Raw genomic sequence first — 18,561 nt, forward strand, 5'->3', positions numbered from 1 at the left:
GGAAACACTGGAGCGAAAGTTCCCGCCTCAAGCCACAAAAGCCACAAACACTACATACCAAGAGGCAAATAAGAAGAGAGGCTTACCGGACACGTAACCTTTCACCCTCAGAGTCGCCAGAATATTTTCAAAAATCTCGATGGCATCAGGTAGATAAGCTCTGCGCATAGCATATGACCTCTCCTCTAGGAGAAAGGGGAGTTAGCCAATCAAGTAGCATTAGGCAAAACTATCCTCCCCGACTCCATGGTACTCACACCTGTCTAGTTAACTTCTTGACTAACGACCTATCGGCTAACTTTACCCTGATATACGAGATATCTTCTTATCTTTCCTTTCAGAATCTGACCACGTCGAAAGACGCGAATCACTCCCTCCTCTCTTCAACTATCTCTCCCCTTTACCAATAGCTCGGGCCAAACCAGTAACCACCAACTCTTTTCTGCGACTCCGAAAGACCACCAAATCTAAGGCTTACGTATGGAGCAGTCGTATACTCCGCGATAACGTACTCGATATTATCGTTATAACAATAGGAGTGTGAAAGGGGGCGTCCGCTCATACCGGCAAGACTAGACTGCTTTTACGGTGCCATTTTCTGTGGTACTACGGCGTACTTACCCCCGCCTCGCGATATTCTTACATGTAAACTCAGTGAGCACTGTGATTTGCGCCTAGACAGTATTGGGGCTATTGTTGACAAACCGAAAGAAAAAGTTGAGTGTGATTATGTGTAGGAGAAGGAGAGAAAAGATAGCAAGGGAGGGTAAAGTGATCCGCCGCTCACCATTGGCTCGCAAGAGGAGGCGAATTTGGCATTGAGACGCCGTATCCTCTTTTCCATTTTTAGAAAACATTCCCTTGTCACAAACAGGAAGCTGTTTTTGAAGATGCAACCCCACAGTATGATCTGGTAGTCTCACTGAAGAAATCCTCGTGGTCAAGCACTGCCACACAAGTCTCTACGCTCACTGCACCGTGCCTCGTCCATCACTACACCCGTAGTATCACTCACGGAAATGCTCTTTGTGCTGTCGATTGGACCGGTTTCCGTAAGGCTCATCACGCAGCGAGCAATTCAGGAGTCGAGGACATTGAGGGTGATTTGCGAGCTATTGCGGGCTATCTCGTGAGGCAGCGCATCAGTCGATGTGTTCGCGACTCGCGACCGCGCTGGAAGCAGTGAAAAGAGTTTGTGCTTTATCATTTCGGTGGATTGATGGCTGGTAGGAGAAAGGACGACTCATGATGGATGGGCGTTCGATGGTTCAATTGAGGGGCTCAGACACTAGCACGTCTACAGTCTCGATGCTTCCTCCAAATCGTGGAACTTAAGAATGCCTCTTCTCTTGAAATTCCAGACGTCGAAGCCAGCCATCTTGGTAACCTCACAAGAACCATCGCCCCGGCCAAACCTACTGCATTCATCTGTCATCAACACTATCGCGTCTCCCAACTAGGATGCTCGCAGGAATGAAGCATCCTCTCAAAATCCTCCTGGGCGTCTTCTGGCTGGCCGCCCTTCCAATCTCTTCAGCTCTCCACGAGGATCTTCAACAGACGCCTAGCCACCCTAAACCCACGGGAAACCCGAACGCGACCCCAAATGACGTCTGTACGGCAGATCAGGCTGCGCGGTGGAAACTAAAGCTCGCGTACAGCAAATCGGTCGATGAGAAAACCTGCAAGGACGCCCCCCATCGCGACGCTTGCGACCAGTGCGTCATTGGTTATGCGGCGGCCATGACCGGCTGCATCGTTGCCTGCTGCGTCAACATCGAGACAGGGCCCTTGATCGCTGTTTGTATCACCGGCTGCATTGGAGCGTATGAAGGGGCGGTTGGCGCTTGTTTTGACCGCTAGAATGCGAGCCGGACGACTTCGAAGAAATGAGGAGGAAATTTGCTGGATGGACAAGCAGGTATTAACCGTCAACATTTTTCGAAACAGAGTGGGAGGTTTGGGCACCGTAGCTTTCAACAAGCACAAATAGGAAGAGGTTCGCTTCTTGGAGAAGCAAGGTCTGGCTTCAACAGCCAACGGAGCAAACGTTGACTTCTGATGGTAGCTTTCAACAGCCGATGGAGCAAGGAAGGGGTTCGACAGTAGCTTTCAACAAGCAAAACAAGACGTTCGTGGACCGAAGATTGACATGCTATTGATTAGCAGTGGGAAGAGGTAGTGGGAGGTGAAATCATCCAAATGAAATTTATACTTCAAAAACTGCTCACTCACTTACCCGTCGTCTTCTCTGGCCGCGCCAGTCTCGATCCTAAAAACTACCAAATTACGCCCTTCTCCCAAAAAGCTCTCTCATACCCTCCTCCCACCTCTCTGACCCACTCCTCTCTCACAAGCACACCGTACAGCCCCTCTGCCCAACCCAAGACATCAATCCCCTTTACCGGCCGACCTCCCCTGAGCACAACACAGCGTCGCAACGCCGCAATCGCATCGCCCAAATCTCCCTGGTTTTGCCCTCTCCTTTGTCCATGCATGTCCTCGCCTTTCTCTTCGTCGCCACATTGGCATCGAAGCCCCAGCCGTGCAATGGCCGTCACGACAACGTACTCCCACGGCGGCGCCAACACTCGCAAACAGCCCGACGGCGAAGCGTAAACGACGTCGTTTTGGCGCTGCGCCTCTTTCGCCAGCTGCATTTGCAGCGCAAGCGGCAGCGATAGTAGGACCGTGTTTGTGAGCCAGTCGGGCCCGGGTTGGAGCTGGACAACGTCGCCGCCTTGTGCGTCCTTGACGGTTGGAGAGCTTGAGATGTGCGAGGCGGGAATGGCGAATGAAGCGGCTGCTGCCAGTGCAGCGTTGTCTGGGGAGCTCGGATCGGGATGGAAGAATTGCAGCGCCGGTGTGGTGAGTCGCGTGCGGAGGTGGAGGACGTGGAGGGAGGCGCCGAGCGCAATGATGGTGATGGGATGGTTGTGGTGGTGGTCGAGGTAGATGGATGTTAGGTCGAGGGCATGGAGGAGGGTGTTGCGTGTGAGTTTGGTGTATGCAATTGGCGGATTGGGCGGAGGTGTTAGAGAAGGGGAAGGAACCATAATGGGGCCGCCAATGGGAGGGGAAACGCAGCAACGGCTGAGAGATGGTGATGGCGGACTCGATTCGATTTTGGATCTGCGTGCTATGAAAGAAGGAAGGCAACCCATTTGGCGAGCGAGATGAATGGCTGTGGGTTAAAATTTGGACGAGGATGAAGTTGGTGCTGCTGTAGTGACTGCTCATCGGTGAACAACCTCAAGTCAAATATATCTTTCTGTACAACACCCACGCTCTTCTAAAACCTCTGCTCTCAAGTCGCTGGCCACACATGACCATTAGCAACTACTTTGGCGATGGTGGTTGAGTCGCATCGCCACAACACCACACGGCGCTGCTATTGGTCAGGCGAAGCTTACCTACATACAAAACAAGCGCGCGACAACTGCGCCTACCACGAGTCGTTTTATAGTTAGCCTCTATCGCAACATGACCGAAAACATCTTTCTCCGGCTCGCATCCTCGAATGACTGTTGACGGGCCCATGCTTCCAATACTGTGCTTACGCGGCGTTGTAGTCGAGATGGTAGTGTGCAGCGATAGACAGCAGCTTCTCGTAGCGTGGCAAGAGCTCGTTTGTCAAAGAGTGATTGAAGATGTTTGGAAGCATGAGAAGTGACCTGTCTTCTTCCTCTGGTTCTTCTTTTGCAAGATTTCAGGTGAGCGTTGAGGGAGACATCAGATTACTTCAGCGCCAGAGTCGCAATGCACCTCGGGACAACCACTCGTAATATGGAAGAAGGATGACGAGAGAGAATTCGATTGCAAATTGAAAAGACTTGTACCGCTGGATTCTGACTAAAGAAGAGAAGGGTGCGCTACCACTTTAGGAAAGAGAGCAAATGAAAAACAACATTCGAATTCATCAAATAGAAAAGCAAACACTCTACCCCACTCCGGACTGAAAGCATCAGCGACGTCCGAAAGCGCTTCGAAGTGCTCTTCCACCCGTCGCCTTCTTGACACTCTTGTCATCAGGCTTCTCTCCAGCCTCGCCCTCTCAATCCCTGTTCTCAACCCACTGCTGTGCAGACCCTACCCAAGTCTCGACCTCATCAACGCCGTTGTCTCCAGAGCTGCTCGAATGATCCGACCTCTGCTTCTTGGCCAAGCGTCTTGCAACCTCGTTCGCCTCGCTCAGAGACACAAGCTTCCTCTTCGCTTGACCAGCCTCCTGGCCCAAGCTCAGACGCTGCTTGACCATGTCCCAGATCTTCCGGACCCGAGTCTGCTCATTCATGCTGTCCTCGTCTTCCTTGGCCTCGTTGTCCTTCTTGACGAACCGGTTCTGCGGGCGACTGGCAACCGGGTCACGCTCGGCGGCCTGGATCGCATTTTGCCCGTAAATGCTCATTGACGGATCGCGAGGAATATATGGAGGATCCTTGAAGCACTGAGCCATGCGTGCGTCCCAGGCCATTTCCGCTGGCGTGCGACCTGTTGCATTTTCGCGATGCAGCAACTCCGGGCGGCGATCCAGAATCATGTTGGCCAGGCGCAGGTACTGCCTCTTAATCGCAATGTGGAGCGGTGTATCGCCGGCGCTATTGACCATCTCGAGCTCCTCAAGATTTGGAGACAGGTCCAAGAGGATGGCGAGAATCTTTGCATCCCACTCTGAGTGGCGGAGACGCTGCTGGAGCCATGCGGAAAGTGGGGTGCTTCCAGCTTGATCGACAGTGATGCCACTGGTGAGAAGGCTCGAGGTGCTTCTAACTAGGTCGACGGAGGTGCGTTCGGTGAACAGGCTAGCCAACAGACGGCGGTCCAGAAGACCAAGCATCTTGGAGAGTTGGTGAGGCCTGTAATCTTCATTCCGCAAGATCGAGTGGAGAAGATTGTTTCCGTCCTTGTCACGAGTTGTTTGATCGGCACCAGCTTCAATGAGGGTCCGAGAAGCAGTGTAGTGACCGAGGCGGAAGGCGAGGTGGAGGGGAGTCTGGCCAGTTGTCGGAGACTTGGTCTTCAAGGATTTGGGAACGGCGTCGACGATGTACTTGATAAGCCTGACGCTTTCCTTGACAGGAACGTTTGCCAAAACGACGCAGTGAAGGACGAGATCGTGTCTTGTTCCGAGCCAGTTCTTGATGGTCTTGTCGATGCCTCCCTGCGCCTGGGCAAGATACTTCAGCCTCTTGTCCTCCTTGTGCGCCTCGGCGAATTCGCGATACCATCTGGCGGGGCTGTCGCTCAGAAAGCATTCAAGGGCATCGAAGTTGCCTTCTTTCGCCGCCAGCAGAAGAGGTGGGTGCCTGAACTGGACCTTTGGACTGCTGACCTCTCGTCCAGCATTTGCCCAGTCGGCGCGCTTCTTGCCATGGACTGACAAGCCTTGGTAGAATTTTGGCTTCTCAGTGATCTGAACACCACTCGACTTGACAAGCTCTTCCAAGGGGAGACCCGTCCCGGTCTGCTTGATGACTTCAGCAAGGCAACGAGTCCGTCCATGCCTGATGGCGAATCTGAGGTCGGATTCATCAAGTCTGAAGAACCTTTGCTCTCCGTCGTCGACCTTCTTGTACTGCTTGGCGTACTCGTTGCCCCATGCCAACAGAGTCTTGAGCAGGGCAAGGTCGTCCTGGTGAATAGCCCATTGGAAAATGCCACTGATCGAAGAACTAGTCCACTTTCCGGACAGAGGACGCTCACAGAATCCAAGCAGGGAGGGCTCGTCTCCCTGTTTGATCTCCGGAACCGCAAAGGTCCATTCCAAAAACTCGAGGGGGGTCGTGTGGCTCCTGACAGCAGTGGCAACTTCACCGACATTTTCGATGGTGAATTTGTCGTCCAGGATCTTGACATCAAGCTTGATCTTGCCTCCATCATTGTCGCTGTCTTCGCTGGCCTGGCTTGAGGCGTCATCATCCGCCATTTCGTAGCGTTGCTGGACTTCGTCGGATTTGGGCTTGTACTGAAGTTTGGAAATCTCGAGAATTCCTTTGGCTGTCTCAAGATGTCCGCGAAGCACGGCAATGTGCAAAGGACTATAGCCGTAGAAGTCGTGAACGGCTATCTTGAGAGGGAAATTCTCGCCCAATGAACCCCAAAAGCTCAAAGTGAGATTCTTGATCGTGTCCAAATCACCGTTCCAAGCTGCCTCGTACCTGAAGAGTTATTAGCGGCGACTTCATTGATTTATGTTGCAATAATGACACTTACAGCTGTATATAGCCCTCTGTCATGCTTTGGGTCAAGTTTGGCACTCGAAAGCTAAATTTGATCTCAAAGGGAAGCTCTTTTTGAGAGTGACCGTGCTGGTAACGCCCGAATTGGTTGCCCCTGTCTTCAGGCTTCTGAATGTCAGGGTAGAGCTCGTAGAACGGTTTCGCTCCCTTTTCAAGGAGAACCTTTTCAACTGCTTCGAATTCCACGATGAGACTGCGGACGGCCTGTTGCTTCTCCTCGAGACCTTGCGGCGGTTCGGGCTTATCGCTTTTGCGTTTCATCGCAGCATCGTACCGTTGGATGGCAGTTTGGACCTGCCAAACGGCAGTCCAGCTCTGATAGCCGTCACTCTTGAAAGGCATGATGTACTGCTCTCCGTCGCCTTCGAAGGGGCGCTTCGGTTCCTTGGGCTCTTGAGGGAACTCGGGCTTGTAGTCTCTCAACTGCTTCAATTTCTGGCGGACTACATCGAGCAAAGCAAGACCATGGTCGTACCTTCTCACGTGCTCGTGGTCGACGACTTGCCATCCTTTGGAATCAAGAGTGTTTGGAGAAACACCGCAATCAAGAAGCTTGAGGACAATTTTGGGCAGCTCAGCCCGAGCGGCAATGATAATTGGCTGGTGGACATGTTCGTGGTAGGTGCGCTGGCTTTGTTCAGGCGACTTGTAGTAATTCGAGTTCGTGTTGTTGATGGCCTCGTCATGCTGGGCCAGATACGCATCCATGAACTTGGAGAATTCGATCTCTGGGAAAGCGCCAAGCTCAAGCAAGGTGAGAACAGATGATGGAATCTTGGCCTCGATCGCAGAAAGCAGAGGCGTGTAGGGTTGCGGCCTCCAGAGGGTATTTTCGATCGACATGTGGTTGACAGCTCTCTGTACGCCGGGTTTGTCGTGTTTGATCAACATGTCCAGGAACTTCTGGTCAATCGTGGCATACCGGTGCACAGCAGTGACTCCATGCAAGTCGGCTTGGGCAGGAGATGCTCCTAGGTCAAGAAGAAGTTGAACCATCTCCTGAGCCTCCTCGAGTGGAAGACAATGAGCGAGGACAAGAGTGAGGATGGCAGCTCGAGGTGCCTTATCGTGGTCGCGAAGGAGTTTGACAGGCAAGAGAACGTCCGCACCAAAGTTTTGGACAAGCTCCTTGACAACGTCGCAGTGGCCATTGACGATAGCAAGATGCAGAGGCGAGCATGGCGTGTCCCAAGCCAAGACATTGACATCGAAAACGTCTGGTTCCTCTTCATCCTCGTCTTCCGGCAGATTGTCACTGTTCTTCGCTTCCTCACGCTTGTCCAACTTGACGTAGGACCCGGTCGTAGCCGATTTCATCTCCACATCGTCGTCATCATCCTCGTCGTCGGTATCGACGATGTCAATTTCTTCGTCTTCTTCAGATTCCTCGGAAGCCTCTTCAACCGAGGCCTGGTCACTGCTAGCTTCCTTGGCTGCGAGCCTCTCCTGCTTGCGAAGGTCCTCTTTCCGAGCTTCTTCCTCTTCATTCTGCTCGCTCTTCGTCAGGAGAATCTTGACCATTTCCACGTTGCCGCGAGCAGCTGCAATGTGAAGGGCAGTCCGGCCGTCGGCGACACGCGAAACCATGCGGGCGCCGGCATCGACAAGAGCCTTGACAATCTCGGGAGTGGATGACATGCAAGCCAACTGCAGAGGAGTGCGACCAGTGTAGTCGCGGCAATCTGGATTTGATCCCTCCTGAGCAAGCCAGTCTTGGACGTGTTCAAGATCCTCGTCGACAATTGCCTGGCAGAGACGTGCCGTGTTGCCAACGTAGGCCATTTCGGTCCAGTCATCGTCAGTGAGGGGATTGAAACTGCCAATTGCCTGTCTACCTGGGTCGTCTTTGATGAAGGAGATTTCGCCGGAAATGTAGATCTTGGCTTCCTCTTCGGCCACCTCCTCTTCCTCGATAGTCTGAGGTTTCGGACAGTAACCGCAGCAGTCGTGGATGACATCGTCGACATTACCAAAGAATGCTGGGTGTCGGTGAAGATTGACTTCTCGATCCTTGGGCTTGTTCCATTCAGCGTTGAGGAGCAAGTCTTTGGTGTACAGGAGCTTCTCAATCTTGCGGGCATGGAACTTCTCGCCATATGGAATCGTGAAAGTGTGGTAGTTGGATACCTCTTCCTCGTCCACCCATTCGGCAACCTCGTCTTCGTGGTCATCTTTGATGTTGCCGCTAAAAGCTCTGGCGTACGGGTTGCGACGGTTGATTGCAGGTCGACCACGTTCTTGTCGTCTTTGGTCCATGTAGGCGTCGCGGTCGGTCGATGTTGGTAGCTTCTCAAGCACCAGCAGTCTTGCGAGGCCCAGTGTGCGTGCGAAATGACGCTCGAAGATTGTGGGGTCGATTCTTGAGCGGTCTAATTGGGGCCAGTATACCTCAAAGCCTCGGTGAGAGTACTTGGACAAGCGATTCTCATATGATGGCGAGCGTCGAGTGAGATCAATGGTGTTGACCTGCGTCATGTACGCAGCCAATGCCCTAGGAGAGGCATAAACCTGCTTGCCATCGTAGGCAGCGCAAGAGCAGTCGACGTCGAAGCCAGTCAAAATTTCGGCAATGGACTTGTAGATGCGAAGCACGATTTGCACATGACGGGTAGGGTACTGGCTGACGATGGTGATGGCGTTCTTGGTCCTAACGGTGGTCGTCTCTTCCAGGATGGCGTCTTTGATCTTGGCCTCAATCTGCCGGATCTTGTCGATTGCTTGCGCTTCGTCCAGACCGTAGATGAAGAGGTCGACGTCAGAAGCCGGCGCAATGACATCATGGTAGTAGTGACGGAGAGCACGTTTGGAATTGGCGTATTGCTCGGGGACTGGGAGAAGTGAAGTCACGACAGAGCTTCCAGCCTAGACTCTGATTAGTACCAATGAGACCAATGCTTTGGAGATGACTCACTGCAACGACATTGCTCCAGTCCATCTCAGTCAAAGAAGACTCAGAGAAGAGGTTGAAGTTTGTCTTGAAATCTTCAAAGCTCTGCACTACGGCAGGTGCGCCGTTTGGCTTGCGCTGATCGTCGTCCAGCGGCATCAGGAACTTGTCCTTTTCCTCATCTGACTCCGTGAGCGGATTGCGTGCCCGGACCTTGAGGTCTTTCTCATGGCCCGCAAAGATTGGCAAGACATTCAAGAGGTTGTCTGCCAGAAGCGGATTGGTGGGCTCCTGTGCAAACACCTCTCTGATCTTGGAATCATACTGCTGGTACGGCGCCAGGAGTTCGGACAAGGGTGTCTCTGGGTGGGCGGTAACATGCGAAATGAAGTCGGCATGTTTGACAGGCAGTTGAGGAAGTGTCGTATCGGAGATTGCAGCCATTGCGGACAAAGAGCGGCGAGGGATGATTGAGTACTGAGCTGAGTGGGGGCGGAAAAGGGAAGAGATTGAGTGGATTGTTTGTGCAGTGGACTTCTCAAGTGAAGGGAAGGAGAGGTGATGATGATGGCGAGGAGGGAGAGATAGAGAGAACAGTTAAATAGCAAACGCGACGGGGGACGCGATGGTCAACTCGTATGGCTACGCGCATCACGTGTGGCGATCATGGTCGACGTTCCAGGCAGCAGGACCCTGGACCATGCCTTTTTGGGCATGGTGCCTGGACGAACATCCACAACACCAGGCAACATGGCGCTTGTGCCCGAAACGGTGTCGCGGAGGATTTACCGCTGAACCACACTTCTTCGCCGCTCGCCGCACACACCGCAATCTCCTTCGTATATGTCCTCCACTGGGTTCCCGTTCGCGCGCCAAATCCCTTGATCTGCATCCTCCCGTTAGTCAAGCAAACAAAGGCAATTGACTTACATTGACATCAGAGTTCCGGGTCAAACATCGTATAGCGCACCATCACTCCCCATGTCTAATCCAATTCAGCCACTTCAACACCTCCTTGGAAAAAGCAAATAAAAATCCCAGAGATTGAAGCCCTGACCGCGAGTCCATGTACGGGTATATAAAGCCAGCCAGCACCATCCAATTGTTGTTGCCCTATCCTTTTTCTCAGACCATCCCATTTTCATGTGGAATCATCGCTGCATCATGGCCAACCTGCTAGGATGGATGCCCGCATGATGGCTCTCTCCAGCATCCTCGGCCTCGGCCTCGTCGGCGGCGCCGTCGTATTGAGCTTCCTCACCAGCTGCAGCCTTCTTCCTGCCTGCGCGCTTCGCCTCTTTTTGTTCCTGCTCCCAGCGACGCTTGCGCTGCTCGTTGAGCCTTTCATTCTTGTACTGAATGCGCTCCTTGCGAGCCTCAGTGTTGCCGCCACCACCAGCACTAGTAAAGCATCAGTCAGCGCCATCGTCCACCATGTTGGAATCAAGGGAGCTTACGTCAATTCGACATTGATTTTTCTTGTCTTGCCCTTGCCGGCGTCGAACAGCGAGTGATGGTACAGCTTCAAGCAGCTCTTCATGTAGTCGTAACGGTCGAACTCGAGGAAAGCAAATCCTTTCGATTTCTTGTTGTCGTCCCGCATGGGCGCCCGGATCGAGATGGGGTGGACCTTTTCAAAGTGCTTGGCCACAGCTTCAGCATTGGCAGTGTATGGGAGATTGCCTAACAGCCGCATTAGCATAAACGCGATATGCACTAGATTAACCGGATTCTTACCGATGAAGCAAATGAAGCGTGTCTTTTGCTTGCCGTTCTCATCCAACATTCCCTCTTCGGGTTCGGCCTTGCCCTTTTGTGTAGACTCCTCTGGTGCATCGCCAGTCGATGCTTCTTGGGCAGCATCATTCAACACGGCCGGAGCCTCGGCTTGAGCTGATTCACCGTCGTTCTTCTTGCGTTTCTTCTTGTCCTTCTTCTCGGATTTGGCCTCCTTGGTCTTGCTCGATTTCTCCGCAGGCGCAGATTCGTCGTCGGTCTCGTCGTGTTTTCTCTTCTTCGACTTCTTGGGCTTATCAGACGTTTCCTTGGATTTGCTAGCCGATTCCTCCTGCTCAGCAGCCTGCGCTTCGGCTTCCTTTTTCGCCTTTTTCTTGGCCTTCTTTTCTTCCTTCGCCTTCTCCTTCATCTCAGCTTCGCGCCTCTCCTTCCGGCGGGCCTTGGAATTCTTGTGCTCAGAAGCGGCATCTTCGGCAGGCTGGTCGTCGGTCGGGAGAGCGACGAAGTCGGCGCCGGTGTCGAGAGGTGCGGAACTCGTCGCGGCAGCGGACTCGGCAGCCTCAGCCTCTTCGCGCTTGGATTTTTTCTCCTTCTTTTCGGATCGCTCCTTCTTGCTCTTTTTCTCGGGCTTCTCGGATTTCGACATGTTGGGAGCGGGACGGAAAGGTGTTGTTGGGTTATTTTGGAACGGAGCGCGTTGAGTGGTCGGGACGCAAGATTAATCGAGAAATAATTTTGCTGGCATAATTCACGAGAGAGAGTCTCACCGCCTTCTCACACACCGCCTGAGGCACGACGCCAATCGTGTGGTATACACATCCACGCGAGCGAAGGGAATTTGAAAATTCTACTCGTGGAGAAAAATAGACAGAAGGAACTGACGATATTCGTATGTCTGAAGTGAGTTGTCTGGTGTTGTGCAGAGGAAATAGTTGTTCGACAGCAGCTGCTTAGTCACTTCCCCACAAGCCAACTCTCGACGCTCTGTTCACGACCATCGCTTTCTCCGCATGGTACTGCGCGCTGCCACACCTGCCAACCATGCAGGCCGTACGGTTTTCAGTGCGCCAATTACATTCTCCTCGGAAATCATTGTGTCCACCCATTCCTCTGCTTCAAGCTCCAAAACCGCGTCCGTTTACCCACAACTCCCAGCTCCTGCTGGTCGTGTCTCCCGCCAGTCCACGCCCGCAACTACCGTTCCTCCACCCCGCGTCAACTGAATTTCGACATCGAAAACAGGGAGGCCAATGGCAACTGTCTCGATACTTGACGACTGAACGGAAGGCCAAGTGGAAACTCAATGCCTGGATAACAACTCGCACACTCGTCATTTGCGTAGTAGCTACGGCGTTCCTCGGCGTCGCACAGTACGGCGTTTTCCAAGAGAGACTCGAGCGCGATCGGCCAACTCCGCGAGAATGGTCGTCGCTGACCCGATGGATCTACCGAGATGCACGCGGGGTGGACGATCCAGCTTGGTCGGTGCTGGCTATGGGTGATCCTGTTGTTGCGGGACGGCGGTACAAGGACTGTGTCCGACGGTTGGAGGACCCGGAGATTGATGGCCAAGGTGTGGAGAAACAAGATGACATGCCTATACAACTGCTCGGGATGGGCAAAATGGGCCTGGACATTGAGGCAAAAAGCGAACCTTGGAGGCGCGGTTACCACGAAGTGCTGATGAGTCTTGGACGTTGCGCCGAGGCGCTCGACACTTGGGTGACAGACAAGAACCGTTTGATCGTTTTCCCTCCCGCAATGGTCATAGGACCCAACAACCCCAATCCCCTGCCCGTGCCCCCTGGATCTCCCGAGGCGCCACGAGAAGAAGACTGCCGGCCGGCTTTTGCTCCACCGGAAGATTTCTACATCAAAATACTGACGACCAAGGGATTCAACGCACGCCAACGTATCGAGGCGTCAAACAGGCTTGCGGACTTTTTCGTCAAAAAGGGTCGCACGCAGGACGCCGATACCATGTACAAGTTGGCGCTTGACATTGCAAAATCCGGAGTGCCTGAGGGCGATGCCATTATCGACAAGAGCGGCATTATCTCAGAAAAGGCAAAATATGTGACCAACAACATCCTCTCCGCGGCCAAAGAATTTGCTGCGCACAAAGCGCGAAGTGGTGATGTTGATCGCGCGCTTCCCGTCCTCCTTTCCATTCTGCGCGCACGCCGTCAAGCCCCGCAAGGCCCTGAGCCGGATCTCAAATCCGCCAAAGATGACAGTGACTTCGTCACCACCTTCCTCTGGTTCATCCGCGAGAAGCCATACCCACCACCGCCGCCCTCGGGCGACGAGCCTTTGCGACGCACTTCGGCCAGCCTGTGCGACGACGCCGAAGTCATGACGCTTATTGGCGAAATCCTTTACGCGACATCCCCATCGTCTCGCGAAAAGGGCCTCAAATGGACGCGCCAGGCCATTGCCGATGCCGAGCTTGCCCTCAACATTGGCAACATGGACGATGACCAGCGCGCCAAGTGCCGCAACTGCATGCTTGCAGGCCGGCACAACCTTGAGAAGATGGTGCAGCAGCTGGTTCGGATAGAAGAGGAGAGGAGGGCGAAGCATGGAGGTAGCACTGCGGCTGCGGGCTCGGGCAGTTGGTGGTGGCCTTGGAGTGGCGGCAAGGGCAAGAGTAGTGATCAAGTCTTGGCCGAGTTGAATCAGGAGTTGCTCGACAACAGGCATTGGCTTGTTCGCGGAGAGAGAGACGCCGCCGCAGACGAGTACAAGGCGATGCGGACGAAGAACCCTCTCTCGGGTACGCTGCTATTCAGTACCTAAATAGCACCAATGCTGCGTTTGGTATGGCTAAGGCCGGGTATCAGGGACGGAGCGCGATTGTACCATTTTGCTTTGCTGGAGCGATTTATCACATGGCTTATGGGATCTAGTCACTGTCACTGGCGCGGCGTTCTTTGGCGCAGATACAACATCATGGAAGCCGCAGCTCATCAAGCCTGCGGCTGCGCTGAATACCAAAAATGACCTTTTTACTCTATTGATGACCATCTGGATCTCGTCAATTCATCCAAGCAAACTCCAGCTTTCCAAACTCCACGTTGAGACTGCGCCTCTGGCGCCTCCCCGTATACCAATGTCTCGCCTCCGCCATCACATCTCCTTAGCCGTCATACCCGTCCTCATCGCCGTCTCTAGGACGCGCGACCATCTCATCTGATCCCCCTCCTTCTTGTTCGACGACCCGCACTTCTTTCGAAAAAAGCGCACTCCATCCCGGCGGCATCTGCGGCACCTCTGGTCTCCCGATCCTCAACCCCAGCTTCTCGCCCGTAATTCTCTCATAATTCTGGTGCAGCGTCTTCAACTCGTAGCCCTCGACCGACGCGAGGGCAAACACAGCGGAATCGTGCTTGACGAGAAAAGAGTACTTGTAGTTGAGACGCGCCGTCCGCGGTAGGTCGTGCTGGTAGCGCATCTTGCTGGCGTAGACGGGCGCGTGCAGCATCGTTTCGCCGTAGAGGGGTGACGTTGGATCGCGCGTCGTGTATATCATGCTGTGCTTGCCGTGCGGGTACCCTGTCTTGTGCGAATGACACGTGCCGAACATGCTGTAGCTTTCGATGAGGCTAGCGAGAAGGGGGTTAGTTTGTTGTTTTGTTTGTTTGAGGGATTGGACGAGCAGACGAACAGGCATCTGGATTCTGTGCTGTTGGACGAGACGATGACGCCGAACACCGTCTCTTCTTTCTCTTGGCCCGGCTTGAATATCTTGGTTTGGATCACCTGTCCAGAATGCATGAGACGACGGGCCGGTGAGCTCTTAGATGGGAAAGCGCGTCGCCAACTGGAGTACTGACCCTACCAATGCGGAAAAGCACTGTGCGTTTATGACTGGGCTGGACGGTCATCGGTAGTTCTACAACGACATGTTCCGTCAGCATACGAAGTGATCAATGGACCATGCAGGAACTTCAGTCTAAACCTTTTGGAACCTCCTCCGAACCGCCGCCATTGGACGCGTTCGGGCGAGGGAGCACCCACCCTTGCTTGTCGTCGTCCCATACTAGGCCAGTACTTGGTGCGATGGGGTCGTCTCTGGCTTCCATCTCGGCCGACTCGCGAGGGGTGCCACCCACTGTCATGTAGTTCAGAAAGCGTGGGTGACATTGTTTATCGAATGGTGTAGGCGGTGAAGACATGGCTACGGTAAAGAATGTATTGGTACAGTCTATTGCGGTGGATAGTGGACGAAACCTCAGGCATGGAAAACGATTGTTGCGGCATCATGGACATGGGAGAGCTTCTCGGAAATTATCTGAGGAAGTAGCATACAGGAGGTGCATATAGAAGGTGCCGGAACCTTTGGGAAGGTGCTTTCCAAGGAAGGGGGATTGTGAATAGAATCAGGAGGTATAAGGAGACATTTATCCAGAGAGTGCTTGCTCCACGTTGTGAAGCATGTGAGCCTTCATTATTGCACAGTATAGAAGTTCAACAGTAATTCTTGGGTATCATGTAGGAATTGGCAGACCAGACAGATCAACTTTCGATCATTAAGGGGTCATGACCAGTTCTCAAACACGTACAGCAGCCCATCTTTGCTTTGCGAGATACAGGAGTAAGTAATGGAGCATGCAATCTATAATGAAATCTGCTGTTTGCTCGCTGCACTTTGTCCCACTTCCAGTCAATGGCTCCCGTGTTAGATTGCTAGAAGAAAATTCATGTTGCCCCCTGAATGACCCCTCCGCAATGGTGCAAACATGGGTTGCTTCCATGGTAGGTGATGAAAAAAAATTACTAATGCAAGAATCTCTGTCACTAGGTCAGAACATGTAGAGATATAGAAAATTCGAGCGTATGACACTGTGAACATAGAGAACTTGATGGGTAGTTACAAGGAGCATTTAAGCGCTTATATCTGAGTGTGCGATGACTTGAAGCTGAGCTCAAGTTGAGCTTTTCTCGTCACCCACTGTGCTTCCACAGCCCTTACCCCATAATTTGGAAGGCAGCTTCGGCAATTTCTTACTTCGCAAAATCCAATGGTTGACTGCAGTTCCAGATCATTGAAGTAGTTCAGTCGCTTACTGGAGACATCTGTGACTGAGTGCTCAAGATGTCCAGAAAGTTTACATGACATTTGATGGCTCCCAGTATTGCGTTGGATCGATGGTAAGCTCCATCATTGGGTGGTGTTGTTGCTTCAACAAGATTGGCCACGGGTGATTCGATTGCAGGTCTTCAACCACGCGAGGACGAGTAGGCAGTGAAGTGTGTGAACATGATGCTATCATGGCTGAGGCACGAGTACAAGAAACGTCTTGCCTGCTCGTATGTGCTGAGGGAGCGCAGGCCTGATGAAGAGAGGAACACGCAGACAAACGCATCTTATACCCCACAGTCAGTAGAAGAAAGCGGAATCAGAGCTGGGCCTGCCCACAAGACTGATGACACAGAACATGTGATCTTTCCTTCCTCAATCCCGATCACTTGATCAAGATAGATCTCCAGCTAAAGGAAAGAGGTATAAAGTCAGAGTCTTGCCCAGTGGGGTTCCATTTTCTCTCAACCATAGCAGAACGTGTAGAAGTCTGTCAACGTAACTATGACCTTTTCGCTCGCTGGTTGCGTGGTCCGTGTTCTTGAGACTCAAATACTCGCTGTCTGCCTCGAGTCGAGTCTTTCAAACGAGTTGGGCAAGTTCTGCGTGGCTCAACAGCGTAACGATATAACGGCATGATGAAGAAGTCAGACACCACTTATACACAGTAAGCTCAGAGGGGGCGGGGGGGTGTACTCAATGCTGGACCCACGCTCGTTAGGCTTTCTTTTTGAAAATGAGTCCTGCAAAGAAACAGTCTGCATGTCCCTACTGACAACACGCGTCTCGCCCACTTGGCTCTAGTCCGCGGTGGTCTCTCGTCCGTAGTCGTCGGTGTTCTGAGAGACGGATCAATTTCATTGCCCTCGTTTCCGACGTTCTTTGAGTCCATTCAAGATTTGGTGCATTAAATGACAATGGGAATCCCTGATGCAGGAACAGATGCTTAGGCTGCAGCCGGAGGTAGCATGCAAGACGAGTCTAGAAGACTACAATTATCAAAGCTCCGCGTTTGAATCAAATAAGAAGGCTTTGGAAATACTTATCCTGCGAGCATGGAAAGTTTGTCTAATTAGTACGGCTAGCTTGAGCAATCGGCGGCGCGATCCGACTCCGCATCCTCGACTCGAGGCGAGCGACTTGCCCGTCTGGGTCTATGCCAGCAGTAAGATGCGGGCATTGCGCTCTGCATGATTTGGTGTGCTCGTACTCTCCAGGTCATGACACCTTCAAGAGTGAACCATTTCTATGCGCGTCCCGGCCATTGTCCCGGATTCAGGAAGAGTGGCGATCAACAATTGCCCTTCTCTGCGCTGGGAGCGATCAACAAGCTTTCGCACGTGGGAGTCCGCAAAGAAGCTTCTTTGCATCCCGGATTAAAGTCCAACGCGAACGGCGGCTAGTTCCCGTGGAAAGAGATGGATGGCTGCTAACCTGGCTGATGAGATCCGGTCGAAGTCAATGATTGCTTGGGGTTCGTCGTGTTGCTGGAAGATGGCGTTTTCTCCACCACCGTCTGTAGGGATATGCTGAAGCAATTTTTCGGCGCCAGATGCGTGAGGCGAGTGGGTCAGTCCCGCGACAAGCGTGGCTTTGGGTTGTGAAGCTTGTCCTTGAAACCAGGATATCAGACCACGTTCTAAAAATTGAGGCTCTTATGGTTGCCTCGTGCGGGTTGTTTTGGAAAGGGTCCAAGAGCAAGATTTTTAGGCCAACACTGGAATGATCTGGGCCGGACGGGCATCTTGTCGTCGAGGCCTCTGCCAAATTCTCGTATCTTGAAGCGCGTCCGCACTGTCGGAGCACCAGGCGCATACGCGGGGAAGACAGCATGATCGACGGGATCGACTGGTGTTGATGAGCAGATCCACGATGTTGGAGACGATTCTTCGACACATCCTTTTTCAACAACGATCTCAGAAAGCGACAGTCCAAAGTCGGCATCGATGCCGCTAAAGTTGCCTGTTAGATGGAGAAGAGTGACAGCGCAGCACGGCGGGCCATTGGAGTGAGCCTAAGGTAAAGGCAGGGAACCGGGCAGCAGGCCCGAGCCGAGGCTCGCCCTAGCTTCCTTCCCGACGGGCCTTTGTACCTCACAACTCAACACCAACTTGCTATGGCATCGACAAAGAGCAAAACCTCCACCGGCAGCATCAGAAAATCGTTCGCGGCCATCTTACACGTCGTATCGCTTGGCGGTCGGGCACCGGCACAGAACAGCCCTTGTTGATGCCCACGGCCACTCCAGCGAAAACCGGACCACTCTATTGAATCGCGGAAGTCTCTTTGGCATCACGAGTTTGTCTCACCATCGACACCTCATCCACTTTAAACAAGTCGGTGTACGCTATGAAAATGATCCATCGCCGGCTGCGACCGGAGCCGGGGCCCATTTCCCGATGTCACTCTGGATGGCTTCCCAGTCAGTCACCAGTCATCATCGAGTAGACGAGGACCAAAAGGCCACTTTCATGGCCCAAGCTGCTTTCTTGACACAAACAAAAGGACCTTCTCGCACAGACTCTGCTCGCTCCCTGTCCTCTGGTCATTCATGGCTCATGTCAGCAGGCGGCCAACATGCCAAAATGCAGCGAGATTATTTCAGAGCCATGAGA

General features: G+C 52.9%; 7 protein-coding genes across 7 annotated transcripts; 2 read left to right on the forward strand and 5 right to left on the reverse strand.

The window, feature by feature from the left end:
- Nucleotides 1–1,461: 1,461 nt before the first annotated feature.
- On the forward strand, nucleotides 1,462–1,863 carry BKA78DRAFT_298949 (uncharacterized protein; the record flags this gene model as incomplete). Its single annotated transcript, XM_066886992.1, has 1 exon — nucleotides 1,462–1,863. The coding sequence occupies one exon, from the start codon at nucleotides 1,462–1,464 to the stop codon at nucleotides 1,861–1,863; it is 402 nt and encodes a 133-aa protein (XP_066740579.1).
- A 416-nt stretch (nucleotides 1,864–2,279) lies between these two features.
- BKA78DRAFT_360817 (uncharacterized protein) lies at nucleotides 2,280–3,102 on the reverse strand (the record flags this gene model as incomplete). The annotated part of the gene is made up of 1 exon (XM_066892429.1): nucleotides 2,280–3,102. Exon 1 carries the CDS (start codon nucleotides 3,054–3,056, stop codon nucleotides 2,280–2,282), a length of 777 nt encoding a protein of 258 aa, XP_066740580.1. The 5' UTR covers nucleotides 3,057–3,102.
- A 952-nt stretch (nucleotides 3,103–4,054) lies between these two features.
- BKA78DRAFT_356100 (ankyrin repeat-containing domain protein) lies at nucleotides 4,055–9,570 on the reverse strand (the record flags this gene model as incomplete). The annotated part of the gene is made up of 3 exons (XM_066892015.1): nucleotides 4,055–6,158; nucleotides 6,214–9,101; nucleotides 9,151–9,570. The coding sequence occupies 3 exons, from the start codon at nucleotides 9,568–9,570 to the stop codon at nucleotides 4,055–4,057; spliced, it is 5,412 nt and encodes a 1,803-aa protein (XP_066740581.1).
- A 707-nt stretch (nucleotides 9,571–10,277) lies between these two features.
- On the reverse strand, nucleotides 10,278–11,509 carry BKA78DRAFT_356101 (uncharacterized protein; the record flags this gene model as incomplete). Its single annotated transcript, XM_066892016.1, has 3 exons — nucleotides 10,278–10,527; nucleotides 10,584–10,809; nucleotides 10,864–11,509. The coding sequence occupies 3 exons, from the start codon at nucleotides 11,507–11,509 to the stop codon at nucleotides 10,278–10,280; spliced, it is 1,122 nt and encodes a 373-aa protein (XP_066740582.1).
- Nucleotides 11,510–11,736: 227 nt separating this feature from the next.
- Nucleotides 11,737–13,896, forward strand: BKA78DRAFT_323730 (uncharacterized protein). The gene has a single exon (XM_066889224.1). It carries the CDS (start codon nucleotides 11,905–11,907, stop codon nucleotides 13,660–13,662), a length of 1,758 nt encoding a protein of 585 aa, XP_066740583.1. The 5' UTR covers nucleotides 11,737–11,904; the 3' UTR covers nucleotides 13,663–13,896.
- A 106-nt stretch (nucleotides 13,897–14,002) lies between these two features.
- On the reverse strand, nucleotides 14,003–15,089 carry BKA78DRAFT_382671 (uncharacterized protein; the record flags this gene model as incomplete). Its single annotated transcript, XM_066893041.1, has 3 exons — nucleotides 14,700–15,089; nucleotides 14,531–14,625; nucleotides 14,003–14,468 (listed from the first exon to the last, which is right to left on the reverse strand). Exons 1-3 carry the CDS (start codon nucleotides 14,781–14,783, stop codon nucleotides 14,003–14,005), a joined length of 645 nt encoding a protein of 214 aa, XP_066740584.1. The 5' UTR covers nucleotides 14,784–15,089.
- Nucleotides 15,090–17,272: 2,183 nt separating this feature from the next.
- On the reverse strand, nucleotides 17,273–18,238 carry BKA78DRAFT_32378 (uncharacterized protein). Its single transcript, XM_066889226.1, has one exon. The coding sequence runs from the start codon at nucleotides 17,888–17,890 to the stop codon at nucleotides 17,405–17,407; it is 486 nt and encodes a 161-aa protein (XP_066740585.1). The 5' UTR covers nucleotides 17,891–18,238; the 3' UTR covers nucleotides 17,273–17,404.
- Nucleotides 18,239–18,561: the final 323 nt, after the last annotated feature.

This window comes from Phyllosticta capitalensis, assembly GCF_038381095.1.
Source record: "Phyllosticta capitalensis strain CBS 128856 chromosome Unknown BKA78scaffold_10, whole genome shotgun sequence".
NCBI classification, from domain to species: domain Eukaryota; kingdom Fungi; phylum Ascomycota; class Dothideomycetes; order Botryosphaeriales; family Phyllostictaceae; genus Phyllosticta; species Phyllosticta capitalensis.